At 35.9% G+C, this 25,533-nt stretch overlaps 1 protein-coding gene across 2 annotated transcripts in view; it reads left to right on the top strand.

Moving 5' to 3' along the window:
• Window positions 1-23,563, top strand: part of bcam (basal cell adhesion molecule (Lutheran blood group)) — a 198,807-nt gene extending 175,244 nt beyond the window's left edge. Inside the window, exons 2-17 of one of the 2 annotated variants that reach the window (XM_073846782.1) lie at window positions 3,593-3,720; window positions 3,834-4,047; window positions 7,398-7,474; window positions 7,596-7,692; window positions 8,688-8,870; window positions 8,979-9,100; window positions 9,195-9,339; window positions 9,571-9,686; window positions 11,394-11,535; window positions 14,878-15,002; window positions 15,095-15,236; window positions 17,038-17,076; window positions 17,587-17,607; window positions 18,728-18,869; window positions 18,965-19,064; window positions 21,127-23,563. In XM_073846782.1, the coding sequence (XP_073702883.1) occupies window positions 3,593-3,720; window positions 3,834-4,047; window positions 7,398-7,474; window positions 7,596-7,692; window positions 8,688-8,870; window positions 8,979-9,100; window positions 9,195-9,339; window positions 9,571-9,686; window positions 11,394-11,535; window positions 14,878-15,002; window positions 15,095-15,236; window positions 17,038-17,076; window positions 17,587-17,607; window positions 18,728-18,869; window positions 18,965-19,064; window positions 21,127-21,129 (1,796 nt within the window). In that variant the 3' untranslated portion in view covers window positions 21,130-23,563. The remainder of the gene's footprint in view (window positions 1-3,592; window positions 3,721-3,833; window positions 4,048-7,397; window positions 7,475-7,595; window positions 7,693-8,687; window positions 8,871-8,978; window positions 9,101-9,194; window positions 9,340-9,570; window positions 9,687-11,393; window positions 11,536-14,877; window positions 15,003-15,094; window positions 15,237-17,037; window positions 17,077-17,586; window positions 17,608-18,727; window positions 18,870-18,964; window positions 19,065-21,126) is intronic. The other variant, XM_073846783.1, reaches the window with a different exon arrangement.
• The last annotated feature ends 1,970 nt before the right edge of the window (window positions 23,564-25,533 follow it).

A 25,533-nucleotide genomic window follows, 5' to 3' on the forward strand; every position in this document is an offset into this window, starting at 1 on the left:
ATTCAATTCAAAATGAGGTTCACTTGTCAACACCTACTGGTGTAACATGTGAAAAATAACCACCACTAATATAGAGACTGACAGTCTTGTCTGGAACATGCAAATGAGGACAAGGCCTGTTGTATAACAAGAGACATGCTGATTTTTTTAAACAATAGAAGTGAGAAAAAATATAAAAGACAGACATTAAAAGTTGAAGTGGAGAGGCAGCTGGCTCTTTTCACAACAGCGTCTGTTCTCCTACTGTGTGTGCGTGTGTGTGAGGGAGAGTATTCAGTTAACACTTTGGGCCAGAACTTCAGGCGGACTGTACGTCAGCAGCCTTTGACTGTGGCAGATCTCTGTCTTTCTGAAGTTGACTGGCCCAGTTCTGTCTGTAAATCTCTTGCCAGGAATTGCTGGGACTAAAATTATCCATCCGTCTGAAAACTGCATTGAGTTTTCAGAATGCAGTGTGGCGACCTGATGCGCTTCATAAATACTGAATGTGAGTGAGTGAGTGAGTGAGTGAGTGAGTGAGGGAGTGTGTATGGTCTCCTCTCAGTGTGAGTGTCTGTCGATGTGTCTGCTCCTCACAGTCAGAACGTCTCCTGTCCATCTGCTACTCTCGCCGCTCTTCACGCTTGCTCCCTTTCTTTTTTTAAATCCGATTATCTTTACCACTCGCTATCATTCGCACCCACCCGCACGTGCCCTTGACCGCACCCATCCAGCCCCTGCTGAGGTGGAGATTGAACAGAGGAGGCACTAATTGCCCTTTAATTGCCCCTCTGTCTGTCCAGCTGCTCCCCTAGGCAGAAAAGACGAGCAGACAAGTAGTATTGATTAGATGAGAGCACTAAGAATAAAAAAGAGAGTGCTGGGGTGGGAGTTTTAAACAGATATTATTAAAGAGGTAGCTCACCTAAATATATTTATTATCAGTTACTTGACTTTATGTTGTTCCAATCTTGTATGACTTTTTTGAAGTCTCTTCTGATCATCAAGCCTGCATTTATTTGATCCAAAGTACAGCAAAAACAGTCAAATTTTGAAATGCTTTTACTTTTTAAAACAACTGTTTTCTATTTGAATATATTTAAAAAATGTAATTTATTCCTTTGATCAAAGCTACATTTTCAGCATCATTACTCCAGTCTTCAGTGTCACATGATCCTTCAGAAATCATTCTAATATGCTGATTTTCTATTCAAGAAACATTTATTATTATTACTATTATCAATATTTAAAACAGTTGAGTACATTTTTGTTAGGATTCTTTGATGAATACAAAGATCAAAAGATGAGCATTTATCTGAAATAAAAAGTTTTTTTTTTTGTGTGTGTGTGTGTGTAATACTACACACTATACCAGTCAAAAGCTTGGTGTCAGTCATTTCTTTTAATTTTTTTGGGAAATAAATTATAAAAATTAATACTTTTATTTAGCAATGATGCTTTAAATATATTAAAAGTGATGATAAAGACATTTATAATGTTACAAAAGATTTGTATTTCCAATAAATGCTGTTCTTCTGAACTTTCTATTCATCAAAGAAACCTGAAAAAAAATATACTCACCTGTTTTTACCATAATAATAATAATAATAAATGTTTTTTAGCAGCAAATCAGAATATTAGAATGATTTTTGAAGTTATGGTGCTAAAAATTCATCTCTGAAATTACATGTATAAATTACATTTTAATATACATTCAATTAGAAAACAGTTATTGTATACATTAAAGTCAAAATATTTATAGAGTAAAGTCGAAATTATAAGAATAAAGTCTAAGTCAAAATGTTTCCAGAATAAAGCTGAAATGTTAGATTTCTTAATCATAGATTAAAAAAAAAAAAATAAAGTGGCACTTAAACACTGCCGTAATACTAAATAATAAAAATATTTCTAAATTTTTTCATTTTGCTGTACTTTGGATCAAATTTAATGCAGGCTTGGTGAGCAGAGGAGACTTTAACAAACCATTAAAAATCTTACTGTTCAAATACTTTTGACTGGTAGTGTAGACAGAGGATAATTTGTATGGAGACAGAGTTTTAATGCACTCAATCTACTAAAACAATTGTTATGGATGTGAATGGTGTGTTTTGGTCCCTGTGTTGTTTTGATTCGATTAAAATAGCCTCTTTTTATTTAACTGTTTCTTCTGTCTTGTGAACTGGTTTTAACCCCTCATTACTGTAAAACATATTACAGTGGTCAGGAGCTGTTTGTTTGGGTTCTGTGGGAGTCATGAGAATCTGTTAGCGAGTGTGTTTATGTGTGTTGTCTATCAGCCAGAGGCATCTAGGGAAGAGGGAGGATCCTAGAAGAGATTATTGTCTGTCTGGATGCCACACTACTCCTGTGATCTCTCTAAACAAGGCAACTCCATGCTCATATTACACATACTAACAAAAGGACTCTTAATCTGGGTTTCATTCTAGATTACACGCCGAAAAGTAGTCTGTCGTTGGAAATCTTTTGAGAAACATAAATAATTTAACAGATTATTTTTTTGGTGGGTAGCTATATTGTTTTAGCTTTAATATTTGATAGTTATGGGTGCTTGTTTTTCGATGGTTTTAGATTTAGATGGTTTTCTATATAAAGTGAAAAATCTAGTGAATAAATAATAAAGTCATGTTTTACATTTATAATGTTTCAAAAGATTTTTCTTCTTTTGAACCAATTATCTTTAACTGCCTTATATCGCAATCCGCATATTTTTTAAGGGAACTTTGAGAAATAAAAGATGCATTAAAGTCTACTAAATATTCATGGTGTTTCTTAATTTTATATTGCCATCAAAATCAATCATTAAAAATATATTGACTTATAAAATATATTGCCCAGTCTCACTGTGGACTCTCTAACACGCTTCTACTACCCGATTTCATGAGAGCAAAGGGTTATCGACAGTCTTTTTCTCGCTCTCTCTTGCACCTGGTTCTGTGCAGCTGGGCTTCATGTTTGGAGGCAGCGGGGACACAATGGCTGTTTCATACTCACAGCGTGTGGATCATTTCTCGCTGCGTGTGACTCTGAGGCTGCTGCAGTGAAAAAACGTCTGCCAAATTATTATGAGTGTTGTTCACTGCCGCCTGTCCAGCCCTCGATCCTTCCCGCCAAAACCAACTCCAATTGTCCAGTAAAATAGCTATCATTTCTATCACATATTGTGACCCTGGACCACAAAACCAGTCATTAGGTTCAATTTTTTTTTAAATTGAGATTTATACATCCTCTGAAAGCTGAATAAATAAGATTTCCATTGATGTATGGTTTGTTAGGACAATATTTAGACGAGATACAACTGGAATCTGAGGTGCAAAAAAATCGAAATATTGAGAAAATCACCTTTAAAGTCCAAATGAAGTTCTTAGCAATGCTAAAATAAAGTTTTAATATATTTACAACAGAAAATTTACAAAATATCTTCATGGAACATGATCTTTACTTAAAATATCCTAATGATTTTTGGCATAAAAGAAAAATCGATAATTTCAATCCATACAATTGGTACAAATAACCCATGCTACTTATGACTTATGGTTTTGTGTTCCAGAGTCACGTATGTAATTTTTTGGTCTCTTTTCCCTTTTCTTTACAGTATGTCTGGCTTCAGTCATGGTTAAGGTGACTCCAGAGGTTGAGGTGATTAGAGGAGAAACTGCCCAACTGCCTTGCAGCTACACCATCTCTGCTCCGGCCTCTGCTGTCGTGGTCCAGTGGTTGATTGTAAGCACTTTATGAGAATATAGCACTTTTTAATTTGATCTCGTTTTTGTTTCGCATTTCTTCATGTAAAAAGCTGTGCTACATTGATGTATGTGTGTTTCCATCATCCTCAGGAGACTCCAAGTGGAAGAAAGCAAATCGCTTACAAATCTCCCCAAGGTAGTGGCGTTGATCCAGACCCAACAATGACAGGTCGCTTAGTCATGGAAGACGACCTGTCCATCACCATCTCCAAAGTCATGGTGGAAGATGAGAGAACCTACATCTGCCAAGTGACTGCAGGAGCTGTAGGGTTCTCTGAAGCTCAGACCCAGGTCAAGGTTTACTGTAAGTCTGACTGAAAATGAATACATATCATATTCCTTCTATTAGCTTAGAATGTTTCGTTGGAGCAGTTTTGTCCACTCCTCTACGATTTCCATAAACTAAATGGGACATATGGCCAGCCACTTTTGCCCCTATTCATTAGTCTTGGGTGTTGTTTATGAGTTTGCCCTGGGTCAATTATGGCTGTACAGATTGCATTTGACACTATTGATTAATAGAGTGATTGCACTTGTCATGTTTGATGGATGTCATTTTAAGGGTTATGAGAGCCAAAGAGCTCCATGTGCATTAAGGAGTACACTAATGGCCACTGACCTGAGAGCACAGCTCCCTGTCCATGCCTCGCTGATCCCAGATCTGGGAGTCAGATCTTACACACACACACAAAAAAAAAACACTTTTAGGGGAGGTACATAATCAGTGATGGGATGAGGTGTGTTTTCTGAAGAGGCTGAATGCTTGTGTGTTGCTGAACTTGCACTGAAGTTAAATACTGGCTAGGGGTGGGTGATATGACCAAAATCTATGAGTAATTTTATTTCATGGTAACGATATGTATCACAATATAGTTATTTATGCTTTTAATATGGTATTTATGAAAAATCTACCAAAGAAATTTCAGAATTCTTGTCAAACAGTGTTGGGCATGTTACTTTAAAAAGTAAGAGTTACATCATTATAAAAGAAACTAATTACCAGGGAAAGTTACTATTTTAAAAAAATGTTCATCTTCCAGGGGCTAAATATAACGAAAAGAAAAAAAAAAACACTAATTTTTGATCATACAGATAAGAATAAGATATCGTTTGAAACTGCAAAGCGTCTAGTTTTATTTGTGTACAGTCATAATAACAACAAAACAATATGCTTTTGTAAAATATAGAAAATAAACAGGGTGTGCTTTCTGCCATCTCTGTCTTTGTCACCTCTCTTCACAGACACACAAATAAAACAACCTGAATCTCAGCGAATACCTGCCTCACAGGCATGAAAAATATATGTTTAGAAAGCTTGAAAGCTTTAAATTAAACAAGTCACATCGATAACAAATATATATGATAAAGTAATCCGTATAATACCAACGCGAGCTCCAGATTCCCGTCTAAACTCATTCAAACTATCTTGAATGCAATCACACCCACGAGGGACTCTGCTTTTCAAATTGTAAACATCACCGTGAGACACACGGACATGTAGGTAAATGCCCACATCACCTTCGTAAACAAACGTGAACATTCATCAAGTTCATCTCGGCTATTTTTTCGTTTCTGGCAGAAGACTGAGAGGAATAAGCCAGAATTTACCTCAGAAGAAGAACGCAATGCGATGCGACGCTTGGCTTTCCAGGTCCTATGGCTGAGAGAGAGCCTATTCGGATGAAAACTGCTTCAGTAAGCTTAATTATAGTAGTGCGGATTTTAGTGTTAGAAACAGTAACACAGTTGTAACGGGGAAACAGTAATTTGTTTGATTACTCATTACTGAAAAAAGTAATGCCATTAGTAACGCTAATTATTTATAACACCATTATTCCCATTACTGATCACAAAAACTGAATAATAGCCTAAATTAAAAAATTAAAAAAGCTCTATCTCACTGAAGACAAGTAAACAGTCAGCGATTAAAGAAGAATAAGATCATTATAAGCAATAGGACAAAAAACTACAGAAGAAATAAGAAATGCTACATACATTGTATAAAGTATCAAAATGTATAAAGACAGACAATAAATGACAGACAGCAGGAACCATTTAAGACCTGTAAAGCATCAGAAATAATAATGCGCACATGCGCACCCCTCTCAGACAGCGCACGCATATAGTGGAATAAGTTCTCTTTCGCTGCTGATTGCTTTTTCAAAGTCTTAAAATCACTATTTTTTTAACTGCAATGCTTAAAAATGTGTGTAAATGATATGTTTTCGTGATTTTAAAACATAAAAACCAGTTATTTTACTATAAAAGGTGGTGTAACACCATGTATATTATATATTATAGATCTTAGTCAGGGTACACTGTGTTTATTTATATCACAATTTATAAAATATTAAATTTACCACAGTTTATAGATTCTAGATTATTAATATATATAGATATTCTTTTTTTTTTTTTTTTAGCGTGTTACTAATTGGCCTGCATTATATTGTATTGAACTTCCAGCCCCCTGCTCTGCAATTCATTATTTCTTTAGAGACCCTCCCCCAGCTGTGTGTGAAGGGGTCATTGGTGGGTACACTTTATGAAAAACTAGACAACTGTTTGTGTGTAGGAGGGCGTAGGCTGCGTGGGATAGATTGTGTGTGTGTGTTTATAGACCAGAGAAAACACCAGAACGGACTCTTTGTTCATTTTCCACCCCAGACTGCATGGAGCGAGAGAGGCAGTAATGGCTGTAATAATTGTGAATGAGAGCAGTGGGACTGGAAAACAATGGCATCTCCTCCCAGGAGACAATGCTGCTGCCTGCTTCATGGCTAATGGCTGTACCAGTGGGACATGTCCTTATGTAGAGAGAGAAAGAGACATCCATCTCCATCCAAACTCACACATGTTCTCTGCTGCTTTTAAAGTGTCTGTACATTTTTTTTGAGAAAGATTAAGACTCGAGAGAGATGCTTTGGTGACTGCAAAAGAGAGACTGAGAAACCAAGCACTCTTTTAAGAATGGCATGACTGCTAATGTTATTAAGAATGATTCAGTTTATTTTTATACCAGATGACAGCTGGGAGCAGTGATACGGTGACCTTGTGTGTGAATTGGTGGGTGGGGGAGAGGTTGCAGCTCGATTTGAAAAGCGAATCGAACTGTTATAGTGTTAATGCATCTCAGTATTTGATTTTTATACATATTTTCTTTTGCAAAATTTGGTGGGAAATTTACTAAACAATTTTTGCACACAGTATTTCAGTGCAAAAAAGCCTGATTCTTATTCACTAACTAGCTGCAATCTGGTTTTAGCTGGCAAAACAAAGCACAAGCACACCTTTGCATGCAAATTAGCCTCATTATATTGTGCCTTACACACCAAATTCTGCACAATTTAATGTTACGCTATTACCACCCACAGACAGCAGGTTGTAAACTGGATTTTATTTAAAAGAACTTTCTGTGTATATTTCTATTGATCGTGGCAGCAGTTATTCATAAAACGATGATTAAATGATAAAAAGGTGAATTATAACTAGGCATCCTGGGTATATATTCATTGTTCTGTAGTCAAATGATTTAAAAGAACCAGTTATCATTTCTTTCGGTGAATTCTCCTTCAATGTGTTTATATTTATGGGTGTTTGCATGCAATTTTAGGCTTGAATTTAAGTTATTAATGAACTTCTCTTTTCCTATCGCAGTTGCTCCAGAGAAGCCAGTGATCACTGGAAATAATCAGGCTATCACTGTCAGTCATGACACTGACTCTTCCTCTGAAGTGAGTTAAAAGCTGTTTATGATAGCTGTGAGTCTTTAAATAGAATTCCATTTTGTGTAAGGTTACAATGACTTAAAGAAACCTTGTAACAATATCCAGTGTGTGTGCTATGTTTGTTTAGGTGGCCAAGTGCATCAGCAGGAACGCTTATCCTCAGCCTCGTATTATCTGGTTTAAAGACGCCACCCCTCTGCCTGAAGTAAAGGACCTAAAGGAAAGTAAGTGCAGAATCAGACGTGCTCAGAATTTTTAATTATTTAGAAAAATCTCTTTTCTACCAACTGAAGTCTGAGAAGACCAAAAAGACTGGGATTTAATATATATACACTGTACATACAGTTGAATTCTATTACAGAAGGTTCAAACGCTCACTGATGCTTCAGAAGGAAACATGCATTAAGAGCCGGGGGTGAAAACTTTTTGAATTTGAAGATCAGAATAAATTTAACTAATTTTGCCTTCTGGAAAACATGCAAGTATCTTCTATAGCTTCTGAAGGGCAGTACTAAAAAAAAAGAAGATATTTAGGCAAAATATAAAAAAAAATGTACATCTTCATTCTGTTCAAAAGTTTTCACCCCCTGCTCTTAAATGCATTGTGTTTCGTCTGAACCATCAGTGAACCTTCTGTAATAGTTGCATATGAGTCCCTCAGTTGTCCTCAGTGTGAAAAGACAGATATCAAAATCATACAGTCATTGTCTTTCTGAAATGTCTGCAAATGTCTGCTTTGTAATTTTTCAATGGCTGTGTAAAACACCATTTTACTTTTTCAAAAGCAACTTGCAACTTCACATTGATCTGTTTCAGTGCATATACCTTTAAATGCTAATGAGCTCATCTTACCCTGCCCCTTTCTACCATTTTTTGTGTATTGGGTGGCGCAATACCATCAAAAACAAAACTAATCCTCTGCATCCTCAGTGGTTCTCATGTTGTGTATTATGTTCACTTTATTTGCTAATGGGCAAAACTGCTTGATAATTGACACTGTTTTTGGGAATTAAAAAAAGGAGTGAATGGATTTTTATCATTATACTTCTTAATTCCCCAAAGTCCCCCAAAATACTGTGTATTCAAATGTATTAAATACCTTTTAGAATAGATACGTGTATTTTTTATTATTATAGTAGGATCCCAATACTCCTCACAGAATCCTCAGAGATCTTACAAAAGTGTTAATCTCTCTCTCTAATTTCTCTCTCTTTCTCAGAAACATATATGATACCTAGTGTGGTGAAGGAAGCCTCAGGCTTGTACACCATGACCAGCACGCTGTTCATGCAGCCGGTCAAAGCCGATGCTAAATCAGTCTTCCACTGCACGGTGGAGTACAGCATGCCAAACAACCAGATCAAACAGGAGAGCTCCGATAAATTCAACCTCTCGTTGCTCTGTAAGCCCAACGTGCACACACTCACAATGAAACTCCAACCCCTGCCGTGTGTGTCAGCTGTACGCTCATTTACCTCAAACTCCTAATCCTATGCTCTCCTCCAATCAGATTCAACAGAAAATGTGTTCTTCAAACTGAAGAATCAGGGGCCAGTCAAAGAGGGGGATGATGTTCTGTTGGAGTGTGAGACTGATGGAAACCCTCAACCAGAGTTTGATTTTTATAAAGAGGTGAGAAACCATCTATGCCAAATCAACACTAAATGATCTAGTAGTGGTTTGACCATATTATTCTCACTCATATATTTACTTGCTAACTCAAAAGGACGAACAACTGAAAGGATCAAAAGGAACGTTGAAAGTGAGGAGCGTCACTCGAAAGGATGCTGGACTCTATAAGTGTGAAGCTCTGGACTTTGACGCCTTAGAAAATGTTGAACTTGTCAAAACACTAAGCTTAGATGTGCACTGTAAGTATCACTCCCAGACACTATAATAAATAGATTAAACTGGATGAGTTACTAAATGACCTACATAAGCTCACTGGAAATAAGATTTCTGCAAACAGCAACAGTTGCTAAGTTAGGATTGGTCAGTAATGCTTTAGGGAGGGGCTTATCAAAGAATCAGTTGTGAAGTTCAGGTTTAATAGATTTTTCCACCACCTCTTAGCTATATTCATTGTTTTGTCGCTCTGTCAGATCTTGACCCTGTGTCAGTGACTCCAGAAGGCCCATTGGTTACTGATAAAGGAAATGCTGTGGACCTTCATTGTAAGACCAAGTCCTCTGATGAATACACCCTGCAGTGGAAAAAGGCATGTATCGATTTCAACAAGCCTCCATCCCCATGCCAATTTTTCCTCATTTTTTTCTCTACTGTGATGTTTCTCTCTCTGATGTTTTTCTCAATAATGCTCTTTTAGTTCTAATGGGGCTACACTGTGTCTGCATTTAGAGATTTCAGTTTGTTTTTTGTCCTTTTGGCTGATAGTTCTTCCAAAACGGAATATTCTTCTATCATTTACTCACTGTCTTGTCAATGCAAGCCTATAGGACTTAGGTTAATCTTTAAAACACAAATTAAGACATTTTTAATGAAACCTAAGAGATTTCTGTGTGTCTGGTTAAAAGTTCAATGAGGCAATAAAGTCTTTGTAAAATTAATCCAAAAGAATCAATTGGTAAAATCCTTGGTAAAGTCTTGTGACGAGATACAGTGTTTTGCAAAAGTATTCATACCCCTTCATTTTATGTTGCAGCATTATTTTAACTGCTTTAAACAACTTTTTTCCCACATCAATCTACACTCCACTGTCATTTTGGCTGATAGTTCTTCCAAAACGGAATATTCTACTATCATTTACTCACTCTCTTGTCAATGCAAGCCTATAGGACCTAGGTTAATCTTTGAAACACAAAGTAAGACATTCTTAAAGAAACCTAAGAGATTTCTGTGTGTGTCTGGTTGAAAGTCCAATAAGGCCGTTAAGTCTTTGTAAAATTAATCCAAATGAATCAATTGGTAAAATCCTTGGTAAAGTCTTGTGACGAGATACAGTGTTTTGCAAAAGTATTCATACCCCCCCCCCCCCTTTTTTTTACGTTTTATGTTGCAGCATTATTTTAACTACTTTAAACAACTTTTTTCCCACATCTATCTACACTGCATACACCATAATGAAAAGCAAAAACAGGTTTGTAACAACTTTGCAAATTCATTAGAAATAAAAAACTGAAATGTTTTGCCACAGGTTAATAACATCTACAAGCAATATAAATGCTCATGATCTAAATTTTAAGTGTACCAAAAAAATGTATGAATACTTATGCAATGGAATCATTTCAGTTTATTAAATCTAATAAATTTACAAAGTTGTTACAAAACTTGCTTTTTGCTTTGCCATTATGGTGTATTGAGTGTAGATTGATGAAAAAAAGTTATTTAAAGCAGTTTAACATAAGGCTGCAACACAAAATGTGGAAAAAGTGAAGTACTAAAGTGAATACTTTCGCAAGGCACTGTATATGATTGCTTAATATGAAGAACGGACTTGTTCTTTGTTCTTGTTATATCACACATGGTAAACACGAAAGATTGTGTGTGTGCTTCATGCACTAGAACAAAAACCTCATTAGTTCTCATGGATGACGCACACAAATTTGTGCTTCCGTGTTTACCATATGTGACGTGCTCCATGTATGTGTGTCAGTCATTGTATAGATATAAATAAAAGCCTTATTTAAATCTGTTCATCATATAAAGCAATCATATCCCTCAAGCATATCTCTTCTCAAGACTTTACTGCATGATGTTTTCAGATCTTCACATTTTTGGTAACCTGAACCTTTAATGGAGGCACAGAAACCTCTCTGATTTTATATAAAATATCTTAATTCGTGTTTTGAAGATGAACCGAAGCCTAATGTGTTTATAACAACACAAGTGTGAGTAAAAATTGGAAATAATATGTACTAGATCTCATTTGACTCAACATTTAATTTTATCTCGCTGTATACCATAGGACTCAAAGGTGCTGTCGCAGACTGGTGTGTTGACTCTCCAGTCAGTGACTCTGGCTGATGCTGGTGTGTATTTATGTGTCGGAGCTGTACCTTCAGTGCCAGGTCTCCAAAAACAAGCCAATGTCACCCTTACCGTCACAGGTACTAAGTGCAAACACAGACACACACAGCTTTATAGTGGTTTATCAGTGCAAAGTGTCAATACAAGCTGTCATCAGTATCAAAGCAGCATGCATTCAAGAGATAGAAGTAAACTATGGCCTGTCAACAAACTCTCTACGCATGTTGTTATACCAGCTGGTTTCCGTTGTGTGGATATTATGTTTGGATACAGGTGGGAGTTCAGTGCTTTAAAAAACAGTGAAGTGTGTTTGTTTTTAAAATATTTTTTTATGCTCAGAGAAACCAATCAATCTCAGTTGTAAGTAATAAAACAATTTACAATTTCTATATAATATGATATAAAATAATATTATAGACTTTTAAAGACAAACCTCTTAGGTGGAGCTCTTATTATTACTAATTAAAATTACTGCTTTCTGTTTTAATTTATTTGTTTATTTGTTTGAATTTTAATATATTTAAAAAACTACAGTTTTCAGTGTCACATGATAGAGGTTATAATTCATCTATAATCGTGAAACCCTGTTACCATGAAAAACGAGGACAGATGTTGCGTTCACATTCTCCTCGGAAGTTCCTTCTTTCAAATCATAATTAAAATATGATGATAGTTTTTTTTCTGTTTCATATTTGTCTTTTTTTGTAAAATTCCCAACAAAGTCAGGAAGCTTTTTAGTGCTAATGAAGAGTAAAGAATGCACATTAGGTGTGTAATTGATGCTGATCTGTGCGTTTCATCATTCTCGCTCCCATGGAGGATGATGGGAAAACGTTAGTCTCCTCATAAACCAACTAAATGAGCTGGGCTTTCTGGCAGTAAACAAAATGCTTACAACCTAAATGGCACTGTCAACATTCACATTTACAGCTTATTATAATCCAGAATAATTTGCTTCTGCCATACAAATTTAATTTATACACCCCCAATTCAGGGTGTAAACAAAATGACAAATAAAGTCCCAGACTTTAATTAAAACACTCATGTACGTTCCACTTGTAAATACATTTATTTTTATAAGAATTCCTGAATGTGTAGCTAGCTAATAGGGGATGTTGTATTATTAAAGCATAAAATAGATGTTTTATAGTAAGAAACTACATCAAAATGACACCAAAAAAGTTCCTTTCTCTAATTATACAGACATTTTGCTTCAAATCAAATGTTGCAATTCATCTCAGAGATATTTTATTTGGTTCAAGGCAACTTTCTTGAAATGCCAAAGGCAGATATAATTTCAAGGCTGGTAACAATGTGAGCAGGTACTGTTGAACTAATTTCTATTATAAAATATAAGCTGTTAAACACTTAAAGGTTGTATCAGCGATTTCTAGCCTAAAACATAAAGTGTCAATTTCAGCTGACCTTTCTTCACGATCCGCTCGCTGCTTGCCCCATAAATTGTCTGTGAAAAAACCGCTTCTCTCTGGTCAGCCTAGGGTCCGAGATATGCCAAAAAAACAATCGGTACTACCAACCTTTCCACAGATAAACAAACAGTGTTCCAACCAATCAGCGTCAGGGGTTTGGTGTTGTGGACTTTCGCTCCGCCTCCCTCACATCCCTGCACCAGTAGGAAAGTCCACAACACCAAACCCCTGACGCTGATTGGTTGGAACACTGTTTGTTTATCTGTGGAAAGGTTGGTAGTGCCGATTGTTTTTTTGGCATATCTCGGACCCTAGGGCTGACCAGAGAGACGCGTTTTTTTTCACAGACAATTTATGGGGCAGGCAGCGAGCGGATCGTGATGAAAGGTCAGCTGAATTTGACACTTTATGTTTCAGGCTAGAAATCGCTGATACAACCTTTAACAGTCGCCCTGCAGTATGAGACATACAGTTGAGGTCAAAAGTTTACATACACCTTAAAAGGGATTATACAAAATGCATGTTATTTTTTATTTAGTACTGACCTGAATTAGATATTTCACATAAAAGACATTTACATATAGAGAAAATAGCTGAATTTATAAAAATGACCCCGTTCAAAAGTTTACATACACTTGATTCTTAATGCTGTGTTGTTACCTGAATGATCCATAGCTGTGTTATTTTATTTTTTTATTTTTTGTGATAGTTGTTCATGAGTCCCTTGTTTGTCCTGAACAATTAAACTGTCCGCTGTTCTTCAGAAAAATCCTTCAGGTCCCACAAATTTGGTTTTTCTGAATTTTTGTGTATTTTAACCTTTTCTAACAACGACTGTATGATTTTGAGATCCATCTTTTCACACTGAGGACAACTGAGGGACTCATATGCAACTATTACAGAAGATTCAAACGCTCACAGATGCTTCATAAGGAAACACAATGCATTAAGAGCCGGGGGGTGAAAACTTATTGAATTTGAAGATCAGGGTAAATTTTACTTATTTTCTCTTCTGGGAAACATGTAACTTCTGAAAGGCAGTACTAAATCAAACAAATATGATATTTAGGCAAAATAAGAAAAATGTACACATCTTTTTTCTGTTCAAAAGTTTACACCCCCAGGCTCTTAATGCATAGTTTTTTCATCTGACGCATTTGTGAGTGTTTTAAACTTCTGTAATAGTTGCATATGAGTCCCTCAGTATGAAAAAGATGGATCTCAAAATCATACAGTCATTGTTGGAAGGGGTTCAAATAGACAAAAAAAAAGCAGAAAAACCAAAGAATTTGTGAGACCTGAAGGATTTTTCTGAAGCGCAGCAGGCAGTTTAACTGTTCAGGACAAACAAGGGACTCATGAACTATCACTAAAAAACAAAAAAACAAACAAACAGCTGTGGATCATTCAGGTAACAACACAGCATTAAGAATCAAGTGTGTGTAAACTTTTGAACGGGGTAATTTTTATACATTCAACTATTATTTTCTCTTGTGGACTATATGTGAAATATTTTATTCAGGTCAGTACTAAATAAAATAAAAACATGCATTTTGAATGATCCCTCTTATTTCGGTAAAATAATTAACCTTTTGAAAATTCTGCAAGGTGTGTGTAAACTTTTGACCTTAATGGCACTGTAACACCAGGCATGGTCTCATGTATCCTATCTATGCCATCGGAAAAATGTCCATTCTATAGTTGATTTCCTGGTTTTGTTCTATACGCCTACATGGCATTTAAAGTATTCATGGGTGTAGTTCACACCTTTTCCTGATTTCCAAGAAAGGATGGTGAGGCGTTCATAATATGGTCCATGAATTCTTTCCTGTTACTGAGCACGTGGAATATAATGTCATATGAATATGGTGTTTTACTGAATCTTCATTATGGTGTAAGCAGATGTCAAACAAAGGAACTTACAACTTAAAAACAAGTTAAAAGCACTCGAATATTGGCCACGGATAATAAACATATGTTTTCATTTTGAAGGTGCACCTGAGATTGATGCTCCAGTGGATGGTTTTGTTGATAAGGAAGGAGGGATGGTCACTCTCAACTGCTCTACTCTTGGTCATCCTGCTCCACAGTTCATCTGGACACCTTCTGGCAAAGAGGTGAGTGAATTAGGTTTGAACTTAATCTTTCGATCAGAAAACTGTAATTGTTGTATTTTTGCAATGATATTCATCTGTGTGTTTGTGTGTAGTCGGTGACAGTAGTGGGGAATAAGGTGATCAGCACAGTTACTCTTGAGGCCTCGGCTGCGGTTCTGAAGGATGGTGTGATTTGTGAAGCATACAACAAGCTTGGAAGAAACAGCAAGAACTTCAAGGTGTCCGTCAAATCAGGTTAGTGCTTCCTACTCGTACAGACTGAGGTTATGTTGGGACTGGAATACTACACTCTAAAAATGACTGGGTTAAAAATAACCCCACTTGCAACCCAGCTATGGGTAAATATCGGATAGAAGACATGGTGGGTTAACTTGCAGTTTTGTCTAGTTAGGTACATATAAACCAGCAGGTGCATATACATATGCTGTATACTGCTTTCTGTTTATGTAAATTGAAATTCAGAATGCATGGATATACATTTCAGACAGTCCTTTGGTACATTATCACATGACCTCATTATGTTGCATGGTTTATTCAGCCAGTGGCAACCAGATCTCTCAATTATGCAATGCTGTTCAAAAGTTTGGGATCAGTAAGATTTTTTAAAATGTTTTTTTAAGTCTCTTATGCTCATCAAAGTTCCATTTATTTGATCAAAATACAGTAAAAAAGTAATATTATGAACTTTCAGCATCATTACTCCAGTCTTTAGTGTCACACAATCCTTAAGAAATCATTCTAATATGCTGATTTATTAGTGTTAAAAAAATTCTTTGATGAATAAAAATGTAAAAGAACAGCATTTATGCAGAATAGAAAAAAGTCTTCACTATCACTTTTTTATCAATTGAACACATGCTTGCTGAATAAAATTATTAATTTCTTTTAAACAAATAAATAAATAAAAAAAATACTGATCCCAAACTTTAAACAGTAGTGTATATTTTTATAAAAGATTTATATTTCAAACAAATGCTGTTCTTTTTAACATTTTATTAGCGAAAGAATCACGGAAATGTATTATCAGTTTTCAACACTGATAATAAATCAGCATATTAGAATGATTTCTGAAGGATGACAATAAAGACTGGAGTAATGATGCTAAAAATTCAGCTTTGCATCACAGGAATAAATTCTTTTTTAAGTATATTAAAATAGAAAAGCACCATTTTGAATTGCAATAACATTTTACAATATTACTGTTTTTTTCAGTAGTTTTAATCAATTAAACACAGCCTTGATGAGCAGAAAAGTCTCCTTTAAAAAACATTAAAATCTTACTGATCCCAAACTTTTGAATGGCAGTGTATATGAATTCAGATTTTATGATTTAAAAAAAAAAAAAAAATCAATTAAGTGTTAAAATGTCAATTTTGGCAATCTGGTCAAAGAGTGAGTTGAGAAGATTTCAAAAACCATGGATACTGCTTCCAATTCATTTAATACAATGAAAACTAATGGTCAAGTGCACAGTAGATTGTGGGATACCATGTCTTATGCAGTGTGCTATGGCTGTATGTTGCAGATTTTAGAAAATGTAATTGGTCATCCTGACCTGATATATAATGAGGGTGAGATTATGGGCTAAGGGTTGTGACACCAATATCTAGAAACACTATGCTCATGAATATTAATTGACATGCACTGATGTTGCTTATTCAAATCTCTATTCCTGTTAACGAATTGATATTCATGAGCCAAACCATTCACCATAAAATGATGACCTGTGCAGATGTGCTTGAGTTGCATAGCCTTGTAGACCCTTCTTATTTTTTGAAGGACGTCTCTTTTGTTCACCAAGGCTGCATGTATTTGATAAAAAAAACACAGTAAAATTGTTTTTCTATTTTAATATACTTTAAAATTTATTCCTGTGATGTCAAAGCTGAATTTTCAGCCGCCATTTCTCCAGACTTCAGTGTTTTCGATCTTTCACAAATGTTGAAAAAAGAACAGCAGTTATATGAAATAGAAATCTTTTGTAGTCAATTTAATGCTTATTGCTAATTCTTGTTCTTTTATTTCCTCTGTGCAGATCCAAGCAAACCACAAGATACCAATGCTGCTAACCGAGGTAGACACTTGTCCCAGCTCTCTCTGCTCCTCCTCTCCCTCTCAGGACTCTTTCTTATACATACTCCATGATCTAGCTTTCCAGCCCTTTACACTGTATATTATGTACTGTTACCAAACACTGTGTATATTGTATATTGTATTACGTATGTGATCTTTGTATGATGTCCGTCCTCTATTTTGTTGATGCTGCACCTTTAACTTTTCCCTCATTTGGGACAATAAAGGATTCTGTTCTATTTTACTTTCCTCTCTTTCCTTCCTCTATGTGTCTCGGTGTCTGTCTCTTAATACCACCTTGCTTTCCTTTCATCTTTCAGCGTGCTGTCAAGTGTTTAGCTTGTGTGGTCACATTAGTGTGTGTGTGTGTGTGTGTGTGTGTGTGTGTGTGTTTGTCTTCATCTCGGTGATGGGCCTCGTTGTGTGTGTTTGTGGGTTAATGGTGGAGAGTTTTTTCCTGTGTGCTGATCAATCGGACTCAACTTTCTCTTTCCCATAATGCTGCTCAAAGGAAACCCTGTGTTTAAAACAGGTCTGTATAACCCCTGCTGCTTTTCTGTCTTTGCGTGAGAGTAAAACAGTGTGTATGTATGCTATTGTCTGCTTGCTTACAGCTGTAAGATTTTGTATCATTTTCCAAACTGTGACCTTATTTATCACAGATTACTTAGATCTCGCTTTTAAGGGGAACACTCCACTTTTTTTGGAAATAGGCTCATTCTCCAACTCCCCCCGAGTTAATAAGTTGATTTTTACCGTTTTGAAATCCATTCAGCCGTTCTCCTGTTCTGGCGATATCACTTTTAGCATAGCTTAGCATAGATCATTGAATCCTATTAGACCAATAGCATCACGTTCAAAAATGACCAACAAGTTTCCATATTTGTCCTATTTAAAACTTGACTCTTCTGTTGTTACATTGTGCACTAAGACCGGTGGAAATGCAAAGCTGCGAGTTTCTAGGCTGATAAGATTAGGAACTACACTCCCATTCCGGCGTAATAGTCAAGGAAGTTTGCTGCCGTAATATGGACGCAGCAGGCGGAGTATTATCAGAAATGAGTTCCCAGCTAGTTTAGCATTTGCACATGTGCTGCGTGGTATTATTGCTCTTGCTTCAGCCTTATTATGGCAGCAAACTTCCTTGACTATTACGCCGGAATGGGAGTGTAGTTCCTAATCTTATCAGCCTAGAAAATTGAAGCTTTGCATTTCCACCGGTCTTAGTACACGATATAACTACAGAAGAGTCAAGTTTTAAATAGGACAAATATCGAAACTTGTTGGTCATTTTTGAACGTGATGCTATTGGTCTAATAGGATTCAATGATCTATGCTAAGCTATGCTAAAAGTGATATCGCCAGAACAGGAGAACGGCTGAATGGATTTCAAAACGGTAAAACTCAACTTATTAACTCGGGGGGAGTTGGAGAATGAGCCTATTTCCAAAAAAAAGTGGAGTGTTCCTTTAATGTCGACAAAAGAACAATTGCTTATTGTTCTGGTTTACTTCCTCCCCACCCTCCTCATCACACCCGTTCCCCCTCTGTGTTCCTCTTTCTCTTCCTCTCCCACCCAAACTCATCACTTCTTCACACTCGCCATTAACCATAAACTTCTCACCAACTCTCTTCTTGTTTGATCTTCTCAGCGGAGAAACAGCAGGGAGGTTCAAGCACGGTTGTGATCGCTGTGGTGGTGTGCGTTCTCCTGCTTCTCATCCTGGTGGCTGCGCTCTTCTTCCTTAACAAGAAAGGCAAGCTGACCTGTGGGAAAAAGGACAAGAAAGATGTGTGAGTAGCACGAACCATGATAACCAACATTTTACATGTGTTCACATTTCCATATATTTATTTTCATATATTCATCTGTCACTTTCTCCTCCCAGGGCATCTGAGGGGGTGAAAGGTGGTATTGTGGTGGAGATGAAATCCAGTGAAAAAGGCAATGAAGAAGCTGGTCTGCTAAACAAACCGCATGCAGAACAGGTGAGGAGTCAGAGGCAAAGTTGAGCATGGTGGTTCTCAACTAGGGTTGATTTAGGAAAATTTACATTGGACATTAATTGGGAATGTGACATTGTACCAGAATTGTTTATTATACAAGGGTGAAATAATATTCTATCATTATTCAGCATAACAGATACATTTACAGTTGAGGTCAAAAGTTTACACCCCCCTTTCAGAATCTGCAAAATGTTAATTATTTGACCAAAATAAGGATAATACAAAATGCATGTTATTGTTTATGTAGTACTGACCTGAGTAAGATGCTTCACATAAATATGTTTACATATAGTCCACAAGAGAAAATAATAATTGAATTTATAAAAATGACCTCATTCAAAAGTTTACACCCCCTTGATTCTTAATACTGTGTTGTTACCTGAATGATCCACAGCTGTGTTTGTTTAATGATAGTTGTTCATGAGTCCCTTGTTTATCCTGAACAGTTAAACTGCCTGATGGTCCCACAAATTCTTTGCTTTTCCAGCATTTTTGTGTATCTGAACACTTTCCAACATGACTGTATGATTTTGAGATCTTTTCACACTGAGGACAAATGAGGGACTCATATGCAACTATTTCAGAAGGTTCAAATGCTCACTGATGCTCCAAAAGGAAAAAAACAATGCAAGAGCCAAGGGTGAAAACTTGCCAGTTGATATGTGTACATTTTTCTTATTTTGCCTAAATATGATATTTTTTAGAGGCTACATAAGCTAGTTACTGTTTTTCCAGAGGACAAAATAAGTTCAATTTACCCTGATCTTCAAATTCCAAAAGTTTGCATCCCCTGGCTCTTAATGCATCATTGTTCCTTCTGAAGTATCAGTGAGCATTTGAACCTTCTCATATACCTGCATATGAGTCCCTCAGTTGTCCTCATTGTGAAAAGATGGTTCTCAAAATCATACAGTCATTGTTGGAAAGGGATAAATACACAAAAATGCTGGAAAATCAAAGAATCCGTGGGACCTTCAGGATTTTTCTGAATAACAGCTGGCAGTTTAACTGTTTAGGACAAACAAGGGACTGAGGAACAACTATCACTAAACAAAAACCAAACAAACAAAAACAGCAGTGGATCATTCAGGTAACAACACAGTATTAAGAATCAAGGGGATGTAAACTTTTGAATTTTTATAAATTCAACTATTATTTCCTTTTGTGGACTACATGTATATATTTTATGGGAAATTTCTTATTCAGGTCAGTACTAAATAATCAATATTATGCATTTTATATATCCCTCTTATTTTGGTAAAATAATTAACATTTTGCAGATTCTGGAAGGTGTATGCAAACTTTTGACCTCAACTGTAAAATAAAGCAACATACTTATTCTGACCTGTACTTTTTTAATGAAATGATAAAAACTTCTCTAAATTATAGAAAATTTCTTGCTGACAAATGGGTAAAATGGCAAAGATTGGTAAAGATTTAAAAATACAGTTAATTCGTTTTTTGAGGCCTGCACTGTAATCCTTAAAGGGATAGTTCACCCAAAAATGTAATTAATTACACATCCAAACCCATAAGCCATAACCCATAACCCATAAGACCTCTGATTCTGCATAGGCAGCTGAAACATTCCCAGACCTAGAAAAGTAGTAAGAACATCATTAAAATAGTCAGTGTGTCATCAGTAGTTTAACCATTATGTTATGAATCTATAAGAATACATTTTGTGCATGAAGAAAACAAAATTAACAATTGTATTCAACGATCTCTTCTGGCGCATGTGTATCGATGTTCTTATGACCTTTCTGGGCCTTAAATGCGTCACTCGCATTGCTGTTTGCGCAGGTTCAGAAAACTCTCCGATTTCAAAAATATCTTAATTTGTGTTATGAAGATGAACAAAGGTCTTACAAGTTTAGAATGACATGAGGACACGTAATTAATGACAGAATTTTTGTTTTTTTTTTGGGTAAACTGTCCCTTTAAATAGACAAACACTCTTTAATCTATATATTTTTTTAATTACAGCTTAATGATGGCCGGTAAAAATAGTTTGCATTCATTAACAACCTTTCCTCTTTCACAGTGATAAAAAAGAAGAAAAGAGACAAGTAAGAACAAGATCTCCAGAGACATAGAGGATGGCGGTGGAATTAAGAGTGCTCTGACGGAGGAGAAGAAAGGAGATGGAGGAAGGAGAAGATTAATTCATTTTAGCTGTACAGTTTTCTTTTTTGAAGTTGTGGGAAGGGCTATGATATTGAACTGAGGGTGGGTTTGAGTTTAGAAGTGGGAGGGGCAATAAATGTAAATCTGGCATTATTTTGATAAGGGTGCATACTGTGTCCTGATTGTGTAATCAAACCAATCTTGTAGTACAACTCTATGAAACAGAGCACAGCTTAACGCAGTGTTCTTCTATCCAAAACAAAGCAGAAAAATCACTGTGGACACTGGATATTGCTCTTCATGCTGTGGTGCACCCTGGTTATGTCGATTAGTTCATGTTGTTGATTAGTGCAGTACAGCCACCTTTTGCATTACAAACTGCACTAACTGTGTACATTTTTGATTGTGAACTGCACACGTGTCATTAATAAGTAAACCCTACAGACCACTATACGCTTTGGCCATGATCTGCACGGAGCATATGGATGCGCCATTATAAACACTATATTCAACGCTGGTGAAATAATCAAGCTGTCATTCATATAAGCCTTCGTATAGTCAAATATTCATATTTTACACCATGTCCCACACCTATGTCTTGAGCTAAAACCAAAAACCAGTGGTGACACAAAGAAAAAAGACTGTGAGAAGCCCATTCAAACAATTTATCTGAATGCATGGACTCGTTTAGCTCAAGTCTGAGCGTTGTAGAAGAGTTAGTGGACTAACTCAATCATCTCATTTCCTCTGTACTGCACTGAATTCCATTCGACAGCCCAAACATGTTCAAAGACTTTAACCTAACGCTGTAATTATTACACAAGGGTTAGTAAGGGGATAGGTCAGATCTATCATCTTTTAAAATGGCTTCTGATGGGATTAAGTGTTCACTAGTTTATAGTCTCAACTCCCATTATTCTTTTTAGATTATTAAAGTGCTGAGCGTGATTGGAAATGATCTGCTTAATGAGCAGAAATCATAATGAACTTACTGTCCCAATATACTATTCTGTTTTATCTTTTCCAACACTATTAATATCACTAAGTTTTCATTATTTATATTTAGCCTTTTCTTAAAAAGTTTTTGCTCTGTTTAGTTATGTAAAAGACTTTATACTTTAAGAATTCACACAGAAAGGAATTAACTATTGCTTTAAATTCTGAGAGCAAGGAGATAAAACAAGAAAACTTGGTAAAAGGACAGTGCCAGATTGTTTTCCACTATTTTGACAGAGTGATAATCGTTTTTGTTATTTATCAATACTGTCATATTTCATTACTGCTTTCGTTTTGTTTGTTTTTTAAACCCAAAAAAAAAAAAAACATGAGTGAAGATGGGGTGTAAAAATGATTTCTTTAAGCTTGTATATGATGTTCCAGGTTTCTGTGTTTTGCATATATATATATATATGTATTTTGCATCTTTCTCAGTAAAAGCACACTGTTGTTCAGGTGGCACAGCTGGAACATTCTAGAATCACTATGTTGTTGGAAACCCCTGTCATTTGTTCCCAGGCCCTACTGTTAAACAAAGCTGTGAGCCTTGTTATTTGCGCCAAATAACAGATTCACAATCTGCTGTTCTTTGAGTTGGGTCCTTTGCGTGTCAGAGCAACACCCAGGGACAGTTTTTCAAACATTTCTGAATATCACCACAGACATTTTCAGTACCAACAAAACAGTGATTCTAGACTCTCTAAGCAGAAGGTTAGTTACAGTTAGACAAGAGTGAAGAGAGGACTGAGGAGAAATAAGATGGAGAGAAGATGGTAAAGGGCTTGGTTTGAATATATCTTTTTTTTTTTTTTTTACCTACTGAGTCTTTGTGTGTAGTTGAGAGTATTTTAATGATTCAGTATGTATCAATTGTCCAGTAGACACATGGAACATGAGCTAAAATATCTCTGAACATCTCAAACACTGGAAAATGTATGATGGCCAGTTTATGAAGGCCTCAGTTTTAGACTCCTCATAAAATATTTTTTACTTTTATCTTGATGCTATTTTTTACATTTACTGATTTTGCAAAATGTAGTCATATGTTCTGTCAATGCAATGTGTGATTTATAGTTATGGTCAATATTTGCATACAAGCCCATTTTCTAAAATATTGTAGGGGGAAAAGTTTCTTAAGAATACACGTCTTAACTACTGAATGATTTTGCAATTTAGCTGGTTTCGCAAGAAAGAAAGAGCGCTGTTTTGAATTAAGATGTCATACTTTATGGATGTCTGCAATTGTTTATGCCCTCCAGGTATACTGTATATTTGTGGTACGCATTTGTGAACTTTGTAGCTTGTCTTTTTCTGATTGGAATTGTGTAGAGTTTATACTGCCAAAACAACAACAACAAATCCCAAACCGTCTCTTGTCTTGTGTCTAGAATTGCTGTAACCCTGAGGTAACCTCATCATTTAAATAGCTAAACCAATTGACTATGTTAAACATTGTTACTCACCCTCTTAACATTCTTCTCAAGTTTCCCTTTGGGGTTTCAGTGTTTGCTCTTTACTTAATGACAGTTCAGATTTAATAGACATGAATCTTTTGGAACGTCAGGTAAGTGGCTATATCGTGTATGATCTTGTTAATCGTTAAATGATGGTGCGAAACCCCCTAAGGTATTTCTGCATGTAAAGACAGTATTATCTTTGAGGACATATACACACTTCCGAATTGAATGACATTTAAGTACGATCATTACATTATGTAATCTGATAGGCGTGGGGCTTGGTTATTTCATCTTTGTGAGAATGAACTGTCGTATTTAGTGATATTCGGCTATAGGAACATTGACTGTGTTTACTCTGCAGTCTTCGAGCATGCGATAAAGCTAGAATGCGGTTTCTTAAAGGAGTAGTTCACTTTCAGAACAAAATTTTACAGATAATGTACTCACCCCTTTGTTATCCAAGATGTTCATGTCTTTCTTTCTTCAGTCATAAAGAAAAATGGTGTTTTTTTTGAGGAAAACGTTTCAAGATTCTCTCCATATATTGGACTTCTATGGTGCCCCTGAGTTTGAACTTCCAAAATGCAGTTTAAATGCAGCTTCAAAGGACTCTAAATGATCCCAGCCGAGGAAGAAGGGTCTTATCTAGTGAAACGATCAGTTATTTTCTGAAACATTTACAACTATATAATTTTTAATCTCAAAAGCTTGTCTTAGGTTAGGTTTAAAATTATATAAATTGTAATTTATTTATATATTTATTTATTTATTTATTTTTTTTCAGAAAATAACATCGTTTTGCTAGATAAGACCCTTCTTTCCTCGGCTGGGATCATTTAGAGCCCTTTGAAGGTGCATTTTGGAAGGGGGTACCATAGAAGTCCATTATATGGGGAGAAATCCAGAAATGTGTTACTCAAAAAACATAATTTCCTTATGACTGAAGAAAGAAAGACATGAACCTTTTGGATGACAAGGGGGTGACTACATTATCTGTAAATTTTGTTCTGAAAGTGAACTACTCCTTTAACTCTTTTAATCTTAAAACCCAGATTTTCGTTTTTCAAATTGTTGGTTTGATTGAGTATGAAATTTATGTGGTAGACCAAAACATCTCGAAAGTCTCGAATTTCAGCAACGTCAACCACAAAGATTATATTACTGAAAAATTTAGCCTACGTTATGATTTACATTTGGACTCACGCTCTTTTTTCACATAATACAATAATTTAAACCCATTCATTTAATAAAGATGTTAGTCCTGTAATAAATCCAGTGAGCTATTCACTGTAGCAAATATGTAGTAATGAATGACTGTATTTTACTGAGCTGTCAAAATGGAAGTGGTCTCATATCTGTATTTTTTGACCCAGTTTGCATACTTATACAATATTCTATGCTATTTTGTAGTAAAAGTAGTGTATTTACACCAAAAAATGCCTTCACGATGTACTGTACTTGATGAATTGTGAACACTGGACACGTCCTATACATCTTCAAGATAGTTGTGTCTTAAAATGTAGTGAACTGCCTACCTAGACAGCATATTTGGACAGATGACAGAGCCAGTGTGTCATCAAACCTTCACCTAGCCTTGTTTATCCTTGCCCCGGCCTGCCAGGTGTCAGTCAAGGAGCTGAAATTCCTCCTGTGTTGAGATTTGCATGTAAGGGGGTCATTTTAAAAATACACAGACAGCCAGATACACCCTCAGCTGTGATTAACAGTATTTGCTTGCACTGTCCATGTGAGTTTGAGGAATGAGACAAATGCTAAGAAGCATCTGCGGATCCCTCTTTAATCATTGATTCTGACAGTTCAATCACTAACAGGAGCTCACTCACCTGTCAGATAAACTGCCACAGGAACAA

This window comes from Garra rufa, chromosome 9, assembly GCF_049309525.1.
Source record: "Garra rufa chromosome 9, GarRuf1.0, whole genome shotgun sequence".
Taxonomy (NCBI): domain Eukaryota; kingdom Metazoa; phylum Chordata; class Actinopteri; order Cypriniformes; family Cyprinidae; genus Garra; species Garra rufa.